Consider the following 14,594-nt stretch of genomic DNA (forward strand, 5'->3'; position numbering starts at 1 on the left):
TACTGCTTGCAGTGTTCAATTAACTTAAATCTCCCTTATCGCGATCTTCTTTCTATCTCCCTTTTGACATGATTTATTATTTCTAGTCATCTCCTTTTTCGGTGAAAGCATGAGGAATAGCCACGCTATAGTCAATAGCGCTTCTATCATGGTCTTCATATCCTTTTATCTCTTGTATTGTCCCAAAAGAACCACGTATATCACAATTCTACTCTGAATCTAACAGTGGCTATGATGTCAATTACGGATCCCCTTATAAGGGTAGCGCCACGTTAGCCTTCAGATCCATAAAAGGAGCTATCTCTGTTTCTCTCTCTATAAAGATACATCAGGCGCTTTACTCTTTGTTAAATAAATCTAATACAACAACAGTAGTCTCTTGTTTTTCATATCTGATCTGCCCTTTGTTTGCTTGTGTGACCTATTGTCCAATCATCACTGGTTACATCGGAGTGCCTTTCAACACAATTAAACATGAATTTGCCTTTCCTTTTTTATTACTTTGCTTAAACGGCAATGGACTATTATCGTTACGACAATCATCACTCTGAAAAGGACCAGGGAGGTTATTTAGAAGTAGCTCAGTGTCCAAGCGATGCTGCTGCACTTACTAATTATGCTTATGTTGCTCCTGGTGTTCTTGATCCTCGTATTCACCATGTTCTTGTCAATGGTGAATTTGCTTTTACAATCAGGTAACAAGACAATGTAGAGAGAAAAAAAGAACATAAATAACCAAAAAACAGACCAGACAGAAATATGCAGAAAGGTCAAATTGGCATCAATGGAAATCATCGTCGTTGGGCTAGTTTCTCTCTAGGCGATAAAGTATCAGTAGAGCCTATTGAAATTCACGGAGATGGTCTGGACATCAAACTTGCCTATATGAAACTCGATATCGAATTTTATTCAAAGAGCAATAGAATGGCAACAGAATACAAGGAAGAAGATCTTGTTCAAGCCTTCACCATCGTAAGAGGGGGGAAAACTAAACAAAAACAAAATGATATTAACTTATCCATAGAACTTTCACGGACAAATATACAATAGAGGGCAGTACTTTGTTTTCGAATACTGCGGGGTCAAATTTAGAGCGACAGTGACAGATTTAGATGTAGTTGATCTCAATATGTTAAGGAAAGGGGAGATTGATCCTCACCAGGAGAGAAAGACGACAGATGCAGTACGTGGTATCTTGACGCGTGATACCAGACTTGAATTTGCCAAGGCAGAGGGATCATTTGTCAATTTGAAGGAATCAAAGAAAAAAGCGTAAGTGACAGAAATATTATGACAACACGCAAAGCTCATCTCCCCCTTTTTTTTTGGTTATAGTATGAAGCCTAAAGCCTTGATTAAGCCTGATTTCAAGTTTGAAGATCTTGGTATTGGTGGTTTAGATGATGAGTTCAATGCTATCTTTCGTCGTGCCTTTGCATCTCGTATCTTTCCTCCTGCACTTGTCGAGAAACTCGGCGTGCAGCATGTCAAGGGTATTCTCCTTTATGGTCCTCCTGGTACAGGTAAAACATTGATGGCACGTCAAATCGGTAAAATGTTGAACGCCAAGGAACCCAAGGTGGTGAGTGGTCCTGAAGTGCTTTCTAAATTTGTGGGTCAAAGTGAAGAGAATGTACGCAAGTTATTTGCTGATGCTGAAGAAGAATATAGGCAAAAGGGAGAAGAATCCGGCCTACATATCATCATCTTTGATGAGTTAGATGCCATCTGTAAAGCACGTGGTATGCGAAGTGGTGATACGGGTGTAGGCGACTCTGTTGTGAATCAACTCTTGGCCAAGATGGACGGTGTCGAACAACTCAACAACATTTTGATTATTGGTATGACGAACAGAAAAGATATGATCGATGAAGCCCTTTTGCGTCCTGGTCGTTTGGAAGTGCACATGGAAATTGGTTTACCTGATGAAGCAGGTCGTCTTCAGATTTTGAAGATTCATACATCTAAAATGAGAGAAAATGAGGTTCTCGAACCTGATGTATCCCTCGAGCAATTGGCAGAACTTACAAAGAACTACAGTGGTGCCGAAATCTCTGGTGTGGTCAAGGCCGCCTCTTCGTATGCTTTCAACAGACATATCAAGGTGGGCACAATGGCTGGTATTTCAACGGATATGGAAAACATGAAGATTGGTATGGAAGACTTTTTGAATGCTCTAAAAGAAGTACAACCATCCTTTGGTGTATCTGAAGCTGAACTGAAGCAATGTGTTCAAAACTCAATTATTGTGTACACACCTGCTATTGAGCAAATCTTGGCTGATGGACGACTCTATGTCGAACAAGTGCGTCAATCGAGTCGTACACCCTTAGTCAGTGTCTTGCTCTCAGGTCCCGCTGGTAGTGGCAAGACAGCCCTGGCAGCCACAATCGCAATGAAGAGTGAGTTCCCCTTTATTAAACTTATCTCTCCTGAAACCATGGTTGGAATGACAGAGTCTGCAAAAGTAAATGAAATCAATAAGATATTCAACGATTCATATAAATCACCTGTAAGTGTGATTGTAATTGATGGCATCGAACGACTACTTGACTATGTGCCTATTGGACCACGTTTCTCAAATGGTGTCTTGCAAGCCTTATTGGTCTTGCTGAAAAAGAAGCCACCAAAGGATCGTCGTCTGTTGATTCTCGCAACTACTTCACAGCGTCATATCTTGGATGAAATGGGCATGATACCTGAATTTTCAAATGAGATCTACATACCACCTATTAGCACTATAGAAGGTATAGAAATTGTATTACAGACAGTCGACCTCTTCACGGAAGCAGAACATAATCAAGCCATGTCTTATCTTCGACAGTCAAGTATCGAGGACAGAATAGCCATTGGTATCAAGAAACTGCTGATGATTATTGAAATGGCTCGACAAGATGAAGATAAGGTTGGAAAATTTGTGAGTGCTATTTTAGCACTTCATTAAGGGAAAAAAGGGCATTTTTGTATGCAATAAATATTTTAGCTCCCATTCTTTTCTTTGTTCTTTTTTTTTTATTATTATTATTTTTTCTCCTTTCTTCTTTATGACAAAAAGTCATCCTGGTTATTTTGATACAGTAAATGTCTACTATTCATGCGTAATTTGCCACTCACAACTTGTCAGTCACCAAGATGTGATATCAAAGGCATTCCAAGGCAGAGTAAAGTCAAAGCAGTACCTTCAAACATGAATGCTAACCTTTTTTTTAAAAAAAAGTACGGGGCTGCATATTTAGTAGAGAACATGATTAATATAATGACTGGTAAAGATGAAGATCGACAACTGATGACTGGCATCCACACAGTTGCAGATATCTCGTGCCGAATATGCCAAACAAAGATTGGATGGAAGTACATTAAGACTCCAAAGGAGTCTGAAAGATACAAATTAGGAAAATGTGTGATAGAAAAGACAAGAGTAATAAAAGAAAGTTTATTTTTATAGTTCTTCTACATCGTCCTTCCAGTGGAGAGAGGTCTCTACTGCCTTCTTCCAAACTTCATATCTCTCTTCTCGTTGATCTTGTGCTAAATGAGGTTCAAACCGACTGACATTGTCTACATTTACATTATCGAGGTCATGCACTGATTTCCAGACACCTACAGCGAGACCTGCTGCAATAGCCGCACCAAGTGCCGTCGTTTCTCGCATGGCCGGTCGCTCTACTTGAATACCCAAGAGATCCGCCTGAATCTGCATCGCCACGTTCGAGTTGGAAACACCACCATCCACTTTAAGCACCTTGAGTGGAACTCCAGCATCTTGGTTCATACTCTCCAGAATGGCTCTCGACTGGAATGACATGCTTTCAAGTGTTGCACGCGCCAAGTGGTATTTGGTAGTGTATGTAGTCAAACCGATCATGGTTCCTCGTGCATCGTCTCGCCAATAGGGAGCAAACAGACCAGAGAATGCAGTTACAAAATAGACTCCTCCTGTATCTGGCACATGCTCGGCCAGTTCACTCACCTCCTCCATGGAGTTGATCAATCTTAAATTATCACGCAACCATCGAAGCGAAGAACCGGCGACGGCCATGGAACCCTCTAGGGCATAATACGCGTCTTTGCCTAGTTGGAATGCGACTGTGGTGATAAGGCCGTGTGTAGAGACAACAGGCTCCTTTCCTGTGTTGAACAACATGAAGGCACCAGTACCAAATGTACATTTTGCCTCTCCACGATCAAAGCACTTTTGTCCCAAAAGGGCTGCTTGTTGATCACCTAGGCAACCGGCGATAGGTATACCCTTGAGCGGACCTTCTTTCATTTCTCCATATATTTCTGATGATGAACACAGTTTGGGCAGCAGACCTTCAGGAACATCAAAGAACTCGAGCAACAGTGGATCCCAAGAAAGCGTCTTGAGATTCATGAGCAGTGTACGACTGGCGTTCGTGACATCTGTCACATGAGCCGTACCACCTGTCAGTTTAAAGATAAGCCAGCTGTCGACTGTGCCGAAACAAGCCACGCCCTCTTTTACCGCTTTTTTCACCTCTTCGTCATTTTCCAGCATCCACTTGTATTTAACAGCGGTGAAGTATGAAGTGATGTCGAGACCCGAGAGTTCCTTGACTATCTTTGAATCCGGTCGCTCCTTGAGCGCATGTACTATATCGTCCGTTCTCACATCAGACCAAACAATCGTGTTTCTAATCGGTTCGCCTGTCTTTTTATTCCATGCTACTGCAGTTTCTCTCTGGTTGGTGACGCCAATGCCTTGTTTGTCCAATATCAGTATGAGTATATATAATATGAGGAGCTTACCTTTGATGTCCTTCACGTCGTACCCCATAAGCTCAAAGCGATGAATCGTCTGGTCTATGCATTTCACTACGGTATCCAATATGTCTAGTGGGTCATGCTCGATCCATCCTGGCTGTGGTTGTGTTTGAGGTAGTTCGAGTTGATGAAACGTAATCAGTTTTCCATCGTTATCGAATATCAAAAATCTAGATGAGGTCGTTCCTTGATCTACGGCGCCTATAAATTCTCGCTTTCGAGCCATCTATAATATATATATATGCGTGTATATGTAAAGTAAGAAAAAAGAAAAAGAAAAAAGAGGCCTAATCATGATATCATGGACTTTTTTTTATCTGACCAAATTAGATGATTGCCCCCCGCACATAGTGCTGTACTTAAAATGCAATGAGAGACGGACTAGAATAAGTTAAGCCTAAAGTTGACTCTCGGCCACTATCACTGCAAATCTACATGTCTTTCTTTTTGCTCTTTTGTATCTTGTTAATCGAGGTAGATTTATTAAGAGAGAAAGAGAATGTATACGCATAGATTTGGAAAAGAGAGAGAGAGAAAGAGCAGACATCCGCTTGACTGTTGGTGTCTCATAGTTGAATTCACAAAGTGTCAAGATCGACATTCTTATAATATCTAAATCATTTTCACTGTATGTCATCCAAGTTGAAGTAAAATCTTGATAGACTTTTAGCTGGGTTAAATTATTTAGCCGTAGACAGAGGTTTTAGTTATTGTTTCACAAACATGCATAGATGACTTTTTACAGCATGTTACCAATGCTAATTATGAATGGCAGCGGTAGGGATATATAATAAAGGATATGTTTCCAAATGAAAAGAGCATGGATTTCAGTTTGCTTCAAGGCACTAAATTATGCTCAAAAAGATCAAGTTTATATAGAGATGGGGTAACTAAAGAAGAGTACGAGAACAATGACTGTCAACACAAAAGAGCATTAGAATCAGTTGTACAAAAACCATTATGAACAAGAGATTAGTTATGAAACGCATCCTTGTACTGTGGATAATAGGAGGCCTGTAGATTGAAACCGCTGCTGTACAACAATAAACAAAAAGATGCACAAGCCCAACAGAAGAACAGTTTATCAAATGATCGTTAAATAATAATAATAGTTGTTTATATCGCATAGTTAAGCTTACTAATGAGATTGTACAAATAGCATCTTGATGAGTTACACACAGCGTCTCCACAATGTTCAGTGATACAAAGTTTTAGACATGTGATAAAAAAATCTGTGTATTTGGGCACTTTAAAGACTATCACATATAGTACTTAAACAATGAGAAAATTGGCATTCATCTAGTTACTAGTATGGTATATTTAAAGGTTAATACTACTTAAAGTCGCATCTTGGCACAGGACGTATTGAAGCACTCAATGCTTAGCAACTCTATCCTCATGTATTATATGCTGTTAAATCTTAATATTTTTATTCATAAAATGATCGCTTCGATCTAATTCATTCTTTATTTATATAACGATGATATAGCAGATCTATTAAGTCAACTATGCATCTTTTTTGATTAATCGATTAAAGCCTGCTTTAAGTTTAATCAATCCAAGTTGGTATAAAATAGCTTACCTATTCTCATTACACAAAAATAAAAGAAAATGCAACATAAAAAATGGTAAATTTTATAAAGAATGCTAAATTAGCGTGTTATCCTTAAGATAAACTTTTCTTTATCAGTCATCTTGTAGCTGTTATCTTTTAATATTAACTATAGGACATTAAGCAGAATAGTAGAGTTATTTAGAGTTGAGCGACATGTCTAAAACGGAATAATTATGCATTGTAGAATCTTTAATGAAAATGAATTCACACACACTTGCCGAAGTTGATTAATGAATTTACCGAGAGTGCCCTGCTTTTGATATCAATCAATAAAAAAAAATACGCTTCTTTTTTATGTAACGCCTTTAGAGATAGTTAGTGCTCGTCTTGAAGGTAAAACTACTGAATTGCATGCTCTTACTTTTTGCAGGCAAGGCAACATCTTCGTTTCTCACTTCGGCTACCACTCGATTTGGAAAAGCGACACTAAATTCTAAACTCACGATAGTAAATATAAATACACTTTTTTTTTTGGCTTTTACTTTTTTTTTTCTTTTTTTCACACAACTTTATTTTCAAAACATGAGCCAAGTCACTGTCATTGAAGAGTGGATCCGTCATAAGGATGGAAACGAGATTTATACAAAGATATGGAAGGCTACTACGCCTAATCCTATTGCTACCTTGGTGTAAATAAATATTTGTTTCTGATTACGTGAAATTTAATCGTGATAACACTCAGGATGGTTCATGGATTTGGTGAACACGTTGGTAGACATGACAGAGTACTTGCTTCTTTTGCTAGTAGCGGTATTGAATGTTATGGTTATGATCAACGAGGATGGGGAGAGACCGGCAAGAAATCCGGACAGTTTGGTAACAACCAGGGGTAAATTAAATAGAGTAATTGCTATGGAAAGAGAATATACTCAGCATTGTCCCGTAGCTATGATACACTATTGCAAGACATAGATGATGCTGTCTTGAAGACGAAACGTGATAATCTTCCTCTCTTTTTAATGGGACACAGTATGGTAAGCTCTTTCTCCGTGTGATCATTTTCATTTACTCACCCACCAAAAAAAGGGCGGTGGCCTCATCCTTAATTACCTTTCAAGAGGTGATAAATACCAAGGAGTTAAACTAGTGACAGGTGCCATTGCAGCATCTCCTCTTATCGAATTATCTATGCCTATACCTGCTCTCAAGTACTATGGTCTCCGTATGATTTCTAATCTGCTTCCTCACTTTGTGATCAGAGCCGACCTTGACGCCAGTGGCATGTCTCATGATCAAGATGAAGTAAAAAGATTTAAAGAAGATCCTTTAGTGCATGATTATGCTACCTTGGCTACTTGTAAGATGATGTTGTAGATTGGTTATCAATCTAATAGTGAATTTATATAGTGAAGAGCATGATTGATGCAGGATCAGATATTTTAAAGACAAGAGCAAAATTAATCAATTGTCCTATTTTATATTCCCATGGTGACGAAGATAACATCAACTCACATATAGCATGTGTCAAGGCTTATGAATTAACCGCCAGCAAGGATAAAGAAATGAAGTCTTGGAAGTCTCTTTATCATGAATGTAAGTTTAAATTCGGTTATTGTGACTTGTACTGATAAAAATGATCATAGTGCATAATGAATCTTTGCCTCATAGAGACCAAGTGATCAAGTACTACATTGAATGGATTACAAATAGATGCAATTAATTTAAATAAAGAAAGAAAGAAAAAAGAGAGCGACAATGCCATTGCTTTTGTGTTTAATAGAAAGAAGGTTACCCAATCATTTATCACTCAATATCCAGAAGCACGTGACTTCTTACTTCATCATCTCCTCATTTTTATTAGTGATTTTTCCTTTTTTTTTTTCCTCTTTCTTTTCCCTTTACATAAAATGGCAACAAAAAGTGCATACAAACGCTTAACAAAAGAATACATGGCAATTCAGAAAAAGTATGAAAAATATAGCTTTTATTACCTTTTACTAAGCTACCTTTAGTCCCCCACCATTTATCACAGCAAAGCCATTAGAGAATAACATCCTGGAATGGTAAGATAGAAAACAGTATGGATGAAAGAGAAAAAAATCTAATAGTATGATTCAAAGGCATTATGTTATCCGAGGCCCACCTGATTCACCCTACGCAGGAGGAGAATATTATGGTAGATTAAACTTTCCTGCTGAATACCCATTCAAACCGCCTTCTATTCGTATGACTACACCTTCTGGACGTTTCCAACCTGACACAAGACTCTGTCTAACGATGAGTGATTTTCATCCTAGCTTATGGAATCCTAGTTGGTCTGTAGCTACCATATTAAATGGATTACTAAGTTTTATGGTTGGCGATGAAGCAACGACGGGTAGCATAAAGACAAGTACAGCAGAAAAGAGAATATATGCTGCTAGATCCCATTTATGGAACCTGAACCATTACAAGTTTAGAGGTAAATTAACATGATTGAAAAGGAGAAGAGAGAGCATATGAGCTCATTCTATATTTGCAGAAGTATTTCCAGAACTATGTACAGTAGATTTAAATAATTCATCAACGACAGATAATACCTTAATTAAACGTATAAAAGAACCCACCTCAATACAAACAAATAATATCGAACAACAGCAACAACAACAACATAATCTAACTCACACAGCTGTGAGTCAGGGAAAACGCTGGATATTTGTACTAGTGGTATTCCTTTATTTAATTCTTTCAAAAATCATTGCAAGGTCAACCAGTGCTTAATCAACTCTTGTGTGTCTTTAAATGTCGAGTTACTTGGTCAGACCTTGAAAATGCCTTTTCACATAATTTTACAGTACATTTAAAAGGTCTTTCTCCTGTATGAACTCTCATCTATCAAATATATATTTACAATATATATCAATAAAGGAGTTAATGCAATCTTTTTTTTTTCTTTTCCTTACATGTTTGGTTAAATTACTGCTTTCAATAAACCGTCTATTACAATTCTGATATTTACAAGCAAACGGCTTCTCTCCTGTATGAACTCTTTTATGAATGGTTAATGAAGCAGATACGGTAAACTGCTTATTGCAATCTTGACATCGATATGGCTTTTCGCCTGTATGAGTGCGCATATGCTGCATCATCACGTTTGACTCTGAAAATCGTTTCTGGCAGACTTGGCACTGATAGGGTTTGGCTCCCGTGTGTGTCTGGATGTGCCGCATGATCTTTTGGCGTTGCGTGAAGACCTTGCCTTGTCTGTCACATGACATCCAATAACACTGGTACTCACTTTTGCCTGAGCCCACATGATCCTCAGAGACATGGTTCGTCAGTGTGTTGAAGCCCTCGAATCGTCTGTTGCAGTTAATCCATCGACAAGCAAGCCATAGACCCATTAGATGTTGACTGGTGAGATGTTTTAGTAGGTCTTCTACTGTCTCTGAGCAAGATTCCCAGTAGCATTTCAATTGTTTTTTACGATTCTTATTGACATGATCTTTAAATAAATGAGGAGCCAAGTCTTCAGGTTGAGTGAAGCTTTGTAAGCAACTAGACCATTTGCATTGTATTGGTTCTGTTGGTATAGATTGTTGTTGTTGTTGTTCTATTGGTATTGTCCTGCAACATTGGTTACAGCAGTCTTGTACAGCTGCTACAGCTATGGGTGTAGTAGTTGTAGGAAGTGATGGTAATGGAAGAGGATGTTGGTGAACATTGCCAGATTGACTTGGATTAATAAGTGAAGATAATTTAGAAGGATCAGTTAGGAAATAAAAGAGTCGACTATGGTGGTGATGCTGTTGCTGTTCATTGCTCATTATGAAATAAAGAAAAAAAAAGGTCTTGTAAGTGACTGGTGTCTCCCCTTTTTTATGCTCCCTTTGAACACAAGCTTTATTTTTAAACATAAACATTGACATTGTTCTGTTTTAGTATTTAACGAATTCAATTAGTCAAATCGACTCCGAACACTCTGGCTGTCATAGATACGGCTGACAGTGGCTTTTAAATAACAATATCTTTTATCCTATTTCTTAGCTCTACGTTTCACCAAAAAGAATTATGCGTGTCCTTAATATAACTTCAAAAAGCTAAACTTTACCTTTGAAACAAGAGTTTGTGTGTATTAACGATTCTTTTAAAGTATCCAACGCGTTTTGATAAGCTGTTATAATACTTTATAAAATCTTGTAGATGAGAACAACATTCACATGACAACCTAAAAATTCCCTCCTATAAACAATTACGCGTCTTTAATAACAACTGTAACATTGAATACAACAATATCAGGCGCTCTTTATTTTAAATATACTACCAAACAGTAGTTCACATTAACCTTAGTACTTTAATCAAGAAGAGCAAGTGATAGACCTGACAAAACTTGTCATGTCTTCCTGAGTCTGTGTTCTGTGATCACTAACCAAAAATTTACAACAGAGGCAAGGCATTTTTGAGCTTACTCCTAGGTAACGTATTATTTAGTTGCAGCCAATTAAACGATTGGATATGTAAAGACGGTTCTTGGGGTGATTGACAAAGAAAAAGAATAAGAGGAAGAACATTCAATATCATCAAAGAGGGATCAATAGGCAAGAAAAATATTAACGGGGGATTCTGTTTAATTATAATAGTTTAGATTTTACTTGGAACGACATTTCAAATATCAAAGGGCTCCGGAAATAAGTGCGAGTGACAGTTCAAAAGGGTCACAGCAACTGGCGACAGCAAGAAAGTTAACAAAGATCTGCTGCGGAGAAGTCACTCAACTTGCAAATACAAAAGCTAAAAAGGCCAAGTGTGTTTGTGAGCATGTATCTGTAAGTTTCAGGTACAAATGCAGATGATCCTATAGATGGCCGTGACTGTGGCAAGAAAGATGCCTATCAGATCAACAACATACGAGGGAATTGCCAAGGCAGGTAAAACGATGCAATATGCAGTTCGATTTCTTTTTTTTAACAAAAAAAAAAAAAAGACACGATAGAATATATAATTATGTCGGTAAGCGGCATTCGTATGGTAATCACTGATTACGCTGACCTTCGCACAAGTCCAGACGAAAAACAAGATTGCTTCAGGTAAGTATCAAAAGTTACATGATATCATAGACTTTAATTAATAATCATGGGCATAGCATAGGTATAAACAGCCGAAGGAACTAATTATAGACAATGGCCACAAGATTTCATGTACTTCTTGCCTTTAAACGTATATTGAACGCCTATAAGTATCATTAGGCTAAGCCCATGGTATTTTTTTTAAAAATATCTGGTATCGTTTTTATATATGCTCCTAAAGAAAAGGAATGCTTGGCATGTATGTTTCTTTTACCGAATTGGGCTGAATGTCACAAAAAAAAAAAACAGTCGACTCTTAGTGAATAACTATGACTCTTTTGTAAATCATCAGCAAAATAGGAACTTATGAATACCTAAAATGAAGTCATCAGTCAGTCATTTTTTTTTATTGGGACAAAATGACGAATAAAGTTTTTTTATTTTCTTTTTTAAGCAGTGATATGCGATCTTCCCTTTTTGGAGAGAAACACAAAGAGTTGGTCAATGCACCGAGTTATTTTTAGACAAAAATATACAACATATTTATTGAATGAATGCTAATAATACACATGAAGAAATAGAACTAGAAACAAGCATTTAACTGTAGTTGCCTGGAACAATAGTTTCACAACCAGCAGTTGAGATACTCAAGCGACAGTCAGATTGACTCTTGCAACAACGGATACAGAACTGGTTAGCATCAGGTTCAATCAAGTTGACAAAGTACTTGTAGCCATTACAAGTGACGCCACTGATATCCTTGTTATCGTATTGTCCTCCACCATCAGAGCTCTTCAAGCTGTATTTGGTACGATCAATGCGACCAGTGACTTGAACATAGTTGGAGGTACTAAGGTAATGAGCGGATTGAATGAAGCCAGCAGGGAATTGTTGGCCACCAAGGTTAGATGAAGTACACATGGGAATACCGTCGTTTTCGGTGCCTCCGACATCATCTCCTGCGTGAGGAGGAACAAAGGAACAGAATTCAGTACCAGAGCGAAGTTGAATGGAATAACCGCGTTTGTTGAGAGGCAAAGCTTGGAGAGAGACCACGGCAAGAGCCAAGAGAGTAAAGAGGATGTACATGAAAGAGGATTGCATTTTTTGATTGTTTGAATGATGAAAAAAAAGAGAGAGACAGAAAGAATGAGTTCTTTTATATCTGCTTTCATTATTTGAGACAATCCCTTTTACGTCAAGTACATGTTTAATAATAGAACAAAGTAAATGCTTTCAGCCCTTTACTGAAATGTAAACAATAACAAAGAAGCCCTGTCTTTTTTTTACTTTTTTGGGGTTGATTGATGGCAAAAGAATGACCCTAAGCCCTATTTTGTTGAACACTGAAACAAAGGTGTATTTTTATTGTGGCTCTGTTTATAGTAAAATATACAAAAAAGTTTAAAATAAAAAAATATTTTACAAAAAAAGTAAAAAAGACTAAAAAAATAACAATATTTTAAATGTCAACACACCAAAGTTCTAGTTTCTCAAGGTCATAGCCTTTTGTATTCGAATGTCTGCAGACTTGTCTTGCAATCTGTAAATCATCATCATCTATCAGCAACACCAGTTCATCTTCTTCATCTTTGTATTTCAACAGAATCGAACTAGGTGCATTAAATTTTTCTTGAACTCTCAGCTTGAGTTCCTCAAAACTGATGGTATTAGAGACCAATAGGATTCGTGTATCCTTGTAGTGAACTTTGATCTTTAATTTTCCGGCCGTACTGTTTGAGGAAGTTGAAGCTGAGGGCTGATGCAACAGGTTCTCTTGTGGAGACCATCTTTGTTGTTTGTTCCATTCTGTCTCCTGTTCCAACGACATGGTATTGATTGAGCCATAGACTTCTTCGAGCTCCTTATCAAAATCACCATAGCCTTCGTCTTCTTCTTTGGATGGACACTCAAAGGCTAATTTAGATGAAGTCTTGGGCGAGGAAGAATACCTGTCCTCAGTCGAAGATTCAAAGCCACTGTCTGCGCCACGGGTATACCTACTGCTTGTTGAAGATGCGGTCGAATCGTCTGATTGATAGATGCCTGAGTCATTCTTTCGTGGAAAGAAACGGTTGAAAGAAGAAGTTGGGGATGCATATGATGATGATGAGAGTGGCTTTGAAAATGAGTATTTGTAAGATGGTCTTTGATCGAGGAGGATCGAATGGTTTCTGGGGATAGGCTTCTTTAGGCCGAGCTGATCAACAGCTGCAAACATGCCTCCATTTAATTGTCGTAATCGACTTTCTGTTGGTCTGAACAGAACAGATGGTGGAAGAGAAAAGACAGAGTAACCCTTGCCTCTTTCTCGTACTGCCTGTTTAATGACATTATGTTCTGGTATCTGAATTCCCTTTTGAGCGTAATACAGATCAGTTAATCCAGCATCAATTTTTCCTAAATACAGTTTGCATATGCCTCGGTTGAAAAGTGCCTCACATGCATATAATTTAAATGACAGGCCGAGTTGGTGATAATTGATGATACTGTTTCCTCTTAAACGCTATAGGGGATAGTGTCAGACAACACATATATATATATATATACATGAATCCTTCCTACCTCGTAGGTCTGATCGAAGCTTGCTTCAGCTGCTTCCATCTTGTTTTGAATAAAATACGAGACTCCTCTTTGAAAATAAGCGACTGCTAAATATGGATCAAGTTCAATTGCTTTTGTAAAGGATGCTATCTATTTCTTTTGAATAAATCAATATGCAACATTGGATTTAATCTCTTACTGCTCGATCATGTTCATCTGCTATAGCGAATATAAGTCCAATATTGAAGTGTATTTTAGAATTATCTGCTATATTCTAAATGATGTATAAATAAGATGTATTTATATCAAACTGTTGCTTACAATAAACATTTTGATGGATGTTTCATATTCTCCATTGTCAAAGGCAATACATGCTGACTGCCATTGTTCAGTTTCAAACTGTTTAAATAGCTATTAGTATGTTTTTTTTTGTTGATTTGATATTATTTCTACCCTGAATGACATGCTTTTTTATTCTCCCTTCAAACAAGTAGAAAATAAAAGAAAAACAAAAAGACTAATAGAGTTTTTGAAAACAGACAAAGAAAAAAAAAAGAGAGAAAAAAAGGAGTCAAGAAAAGAAAGGGGGAAAGTGTCAAAGGAATGTTTATTAAAAGGGGGGAACAAAAATTATAAAAATAGTATTAATATTATATAAAGGCCTC

General features: G+C 37.5%; 8 protein-coding genes across 8 annotated transcripts; 4 read left to right on the plus strand and 4 right to left on the minus strand.

The window, feature by feature from the left end:
• Positions 1 to 181: 181 nt before the first annotated feature.
• Positions 182 to 2,990, plus strand: RHIMIDRAFT_288057 (vesicular-fusion protein SEC18). Its single transcript, XM_023613530.1, has 4 exons — positions 182 to 695; positions 747 to 972; positions 1,025 to 1,272; positions 1,336 to 2,990. Exons 1-4 carry the CDS (start codon positions 517 to 519, stop codon positions 2,942 to 2,944), a joined length of 2,262 nt encoding a protein of 753 aa, XP_023470785.1. The 5' UTR covers positions 182 to 516; the 3' UTR covers positions 2,945 to 2,990.
• A 37-nt stretch (positions 2,991 to 3,027) lies between these two features.
• RHIMIDRAFT_252937 (glycerol kinase) lies at positions 3,028 to 5,069 on the minus strand. Its single transcript, XM_023610984.1, has 3 exons — positions 4,774 to 5,069; positions 3,218 to 4,725; positions 3,028 to 3,161 (listed from the first exon to the last, which is right to left on the minus strand). The coding sequence occupies exons 1-2, from the start codon at positions 5,009 to 5,011 to the stop codon at positions 3,440 to 3,442; spliced, it is 1,524 nt and encodes a 507-aa protein (XP_023470786.1). The 5' UTR covers positions 5,012 to 5,069; the 3' UTR covers positions 3,028 to 3,161; positions 3,218 to 3,439.
• RHIMIDRAFT_196173 (uncharacterized protein) lies at positions 3,045 to 3,445 on the plus strand (the record flags this gene model as incomplete). Its single annotated transcript, XM_023606100.1, has 2 exons — positions 3,045 to 3,161; positions 3,218 to 3,445. 2 exons carry the CDS (start codon positions 3,045 to 3,047, stop codon positions 3,443 to 3,445), a joined length of 345 nt encoding a protein of 114 aa, XP_023470787.1.
• Positions 5,070 to 6,922: 1,853 nt separating the features above from the next.
• RHIMIDRAFT_196454 (alpha/beta-hydrolase) lies at positions 6,923 to 8,060 on the plus strand (the record flags this gene model as incomplete). Its single annotated transcript, XM_023606132.1, has 6 exons — positions 6,923 to 7,029; positions 7,083 to 7,229; positions 7,287 to 7,374; positions 7,427 to 7,697; positions 7,748 to 7,933; positions 7,984 to 8,060. The coding sequence occupies 6 exons, from the start codon at positions 6,923 to 6,925 to the stop codon at positions 8,058 to 8,060; spliced, it is 876 nt and encodes a 291-aa protein (XP_023470788.1).
• Positions 8,061 to 8,108: 48 nt separating this feature from the next.
• Positions 8,109 to 9,011, plus strand: RHIMIDRAFT_2922 (UBC-like protein). Its single transcript, XM_023613876.1, has 3 exons — positions 8,109 to 8,306; positions 8,353 to 8,403; positions 8,461 to 9,011. The coding sequence occupies exons 1-3, from the start codon at positions 8,248 to 8,250 to the stop codon at positions 8,813 to 8,815; spliced, it is 465 nt and encodes a 154-aa protein (XP_023470789.1). The 5' UTR covers positions 8,109 to 8,247; the 3' UTR covers positions 8,816 to 9,011.
• Positions 9,012 to 9,100: 89 nt separating this feature from the next.
• Positions 9,101 to 10,146, minus strand: RHIMIDRAFT_232519 (uncharacterized protein; the record flags this gene model as incomplete). Its single annotated transcript, XM_023607758.1, has 2 exons — positions 9,101 to 9,211; positions 9,283 to 10,146. 2 exons carry the CDS (start codon positions 10,144 to 10,146, stop codon positions 9,101 to 9,103), a joined length of 975 nt encoding a protein of 324 aa, XP_023470790.1.
• A 1,836-nt stretch (positions 10,147 to 11,982) lies between these two features.
• On the minus strand, positions 11,983 to 12,489 carry RHIMIDRAFT_232520 (uncharacterized protein; the record flags this gene model as incomplete). The annotated part of the gene is made up of 1 exon (XM_023607759.1): positions 11,983 to 12,489. One exon carries the CDS (start codon positions 12,487 to 12,489, stop codon positions 11,983 to 11,985), a length of 507 nt encoding a protein of 168 aa, XP_023470791.1.
• Positions 12,490 to 12,554: 65 nt separating this feature from the next.
• On the minus strand, positions 12,555 to 14,481 carry RHIMIDRAFT_252963 (TPR-like protein). Its single transcript, XM_023610985.1, has 5 exons — positions 14,383 to 14,481; positions 14,251 to 14,328; positions 14,129 to 14,203; positions 13,951 to 14,079; positions 12,555 to 13,891 (listed from the first exon to the last, which is right to left on the minus strand). Exons 1-5 carry the CDS (start codon positions 14,392 to 14,394, stop codon positions 12,848 to 12,850), a joined length of 1,338 nt encoding a protein of 445 aa, XP_023470792.1. The 5' UTR covers positions 14,395 to 14,481; the 3' UTR covers positions 12,555 to 12,847.
• Between the last annotated feature and the right edge of the window lie 113 nt (positions 14,482 to 14,594).

Source organism: Rhizopus microsporus, assembly GCF_002708625.1.
Source record: "Rhizopus microsporus ATCC 52813 unplaced genomic scaffold scaffold_1, whole genome shotgun sequence".
Taxonomy (NCBI): Eukaryota; Fungi; Mucoromycota; class Mucoromycetes; order Mucorales; family Rhizopodaceae; genus Rhizopus; species Rhizopus microsporus.

Bases quoted from the DNA above. Each gene is read 5' to 3' on its own strand.
- RHIMIDRAFT_288057 (XM_023613530.1), top strand. From the start codon at position 517: ATGGACTATTATCGTTACGACAATCATCACTCTGAAAAGGACCAGGGA. The intron at 696-746 runs GTAACAAGACAA...ACCAAAAAACAG, and splicing joins GAATTTGCTTTTACAATCAG to ACCAGACAGAAATATGCAGA. The intron at 973-1,024 runs GTAAGAGGGGGG...ACTTATCCATAG, and splicing joins TTGTTCAAGCCTTCACCATC to AACTTTCACGGACAAATATA.
- RHIMIDRAFT_252937 (XM_023610984.1), bottom strand. From the start codon at position 5,011: ATGGCTCGAAAGCGAGAATTTATAGGCGCCGTAGATCAAGGAACGACC. The intron at 4,726-4,773 runs AAGGTAAGCTCC...TATTGGACAAAC, and splicing joins GTACGACGTGAAGGACATCA to AAGGCATTGGCGTCACCAAC.
- RHIMIDRAFT_2922 (XM_023613876.1), top strand. From the start codon at position 8,248: ATGGCAACAAAAAGTGCATACAAACGCTTAACAAAAGAATACATGGCA. The intron at 8,307-8,352 runs GTATGAAAAATA...AGCTACCTTTAG, and splicing joins TACATGGCAATTCAGAAAAA to TCCCCCACCATTTATCACAG. The intron at 8,404-8,460 runs GTAAGATAGAAA...TATGATTCAAAG, and splicing joins GAGAATAACATCCTGGAATG to GCATTATGTTATCCGAGGCC.
- RHIMIDRAFT_252963 (XM_023610985.1), bottom strand. The intron at 14,204-14,250 runs GTAAGCAACAGT...TACATCATTTAG, and splicing joins CATCCATCAAAATGTTTATT to AATATAGCAGATAATTCTAA. The intron at 14,080-14,128 runs GTAAGAGATTAA...CAAAAGAAATAG, and splicing joins CAGATGAACATGATCGAGCA to ATAGCATCCTTTACAAAAGC.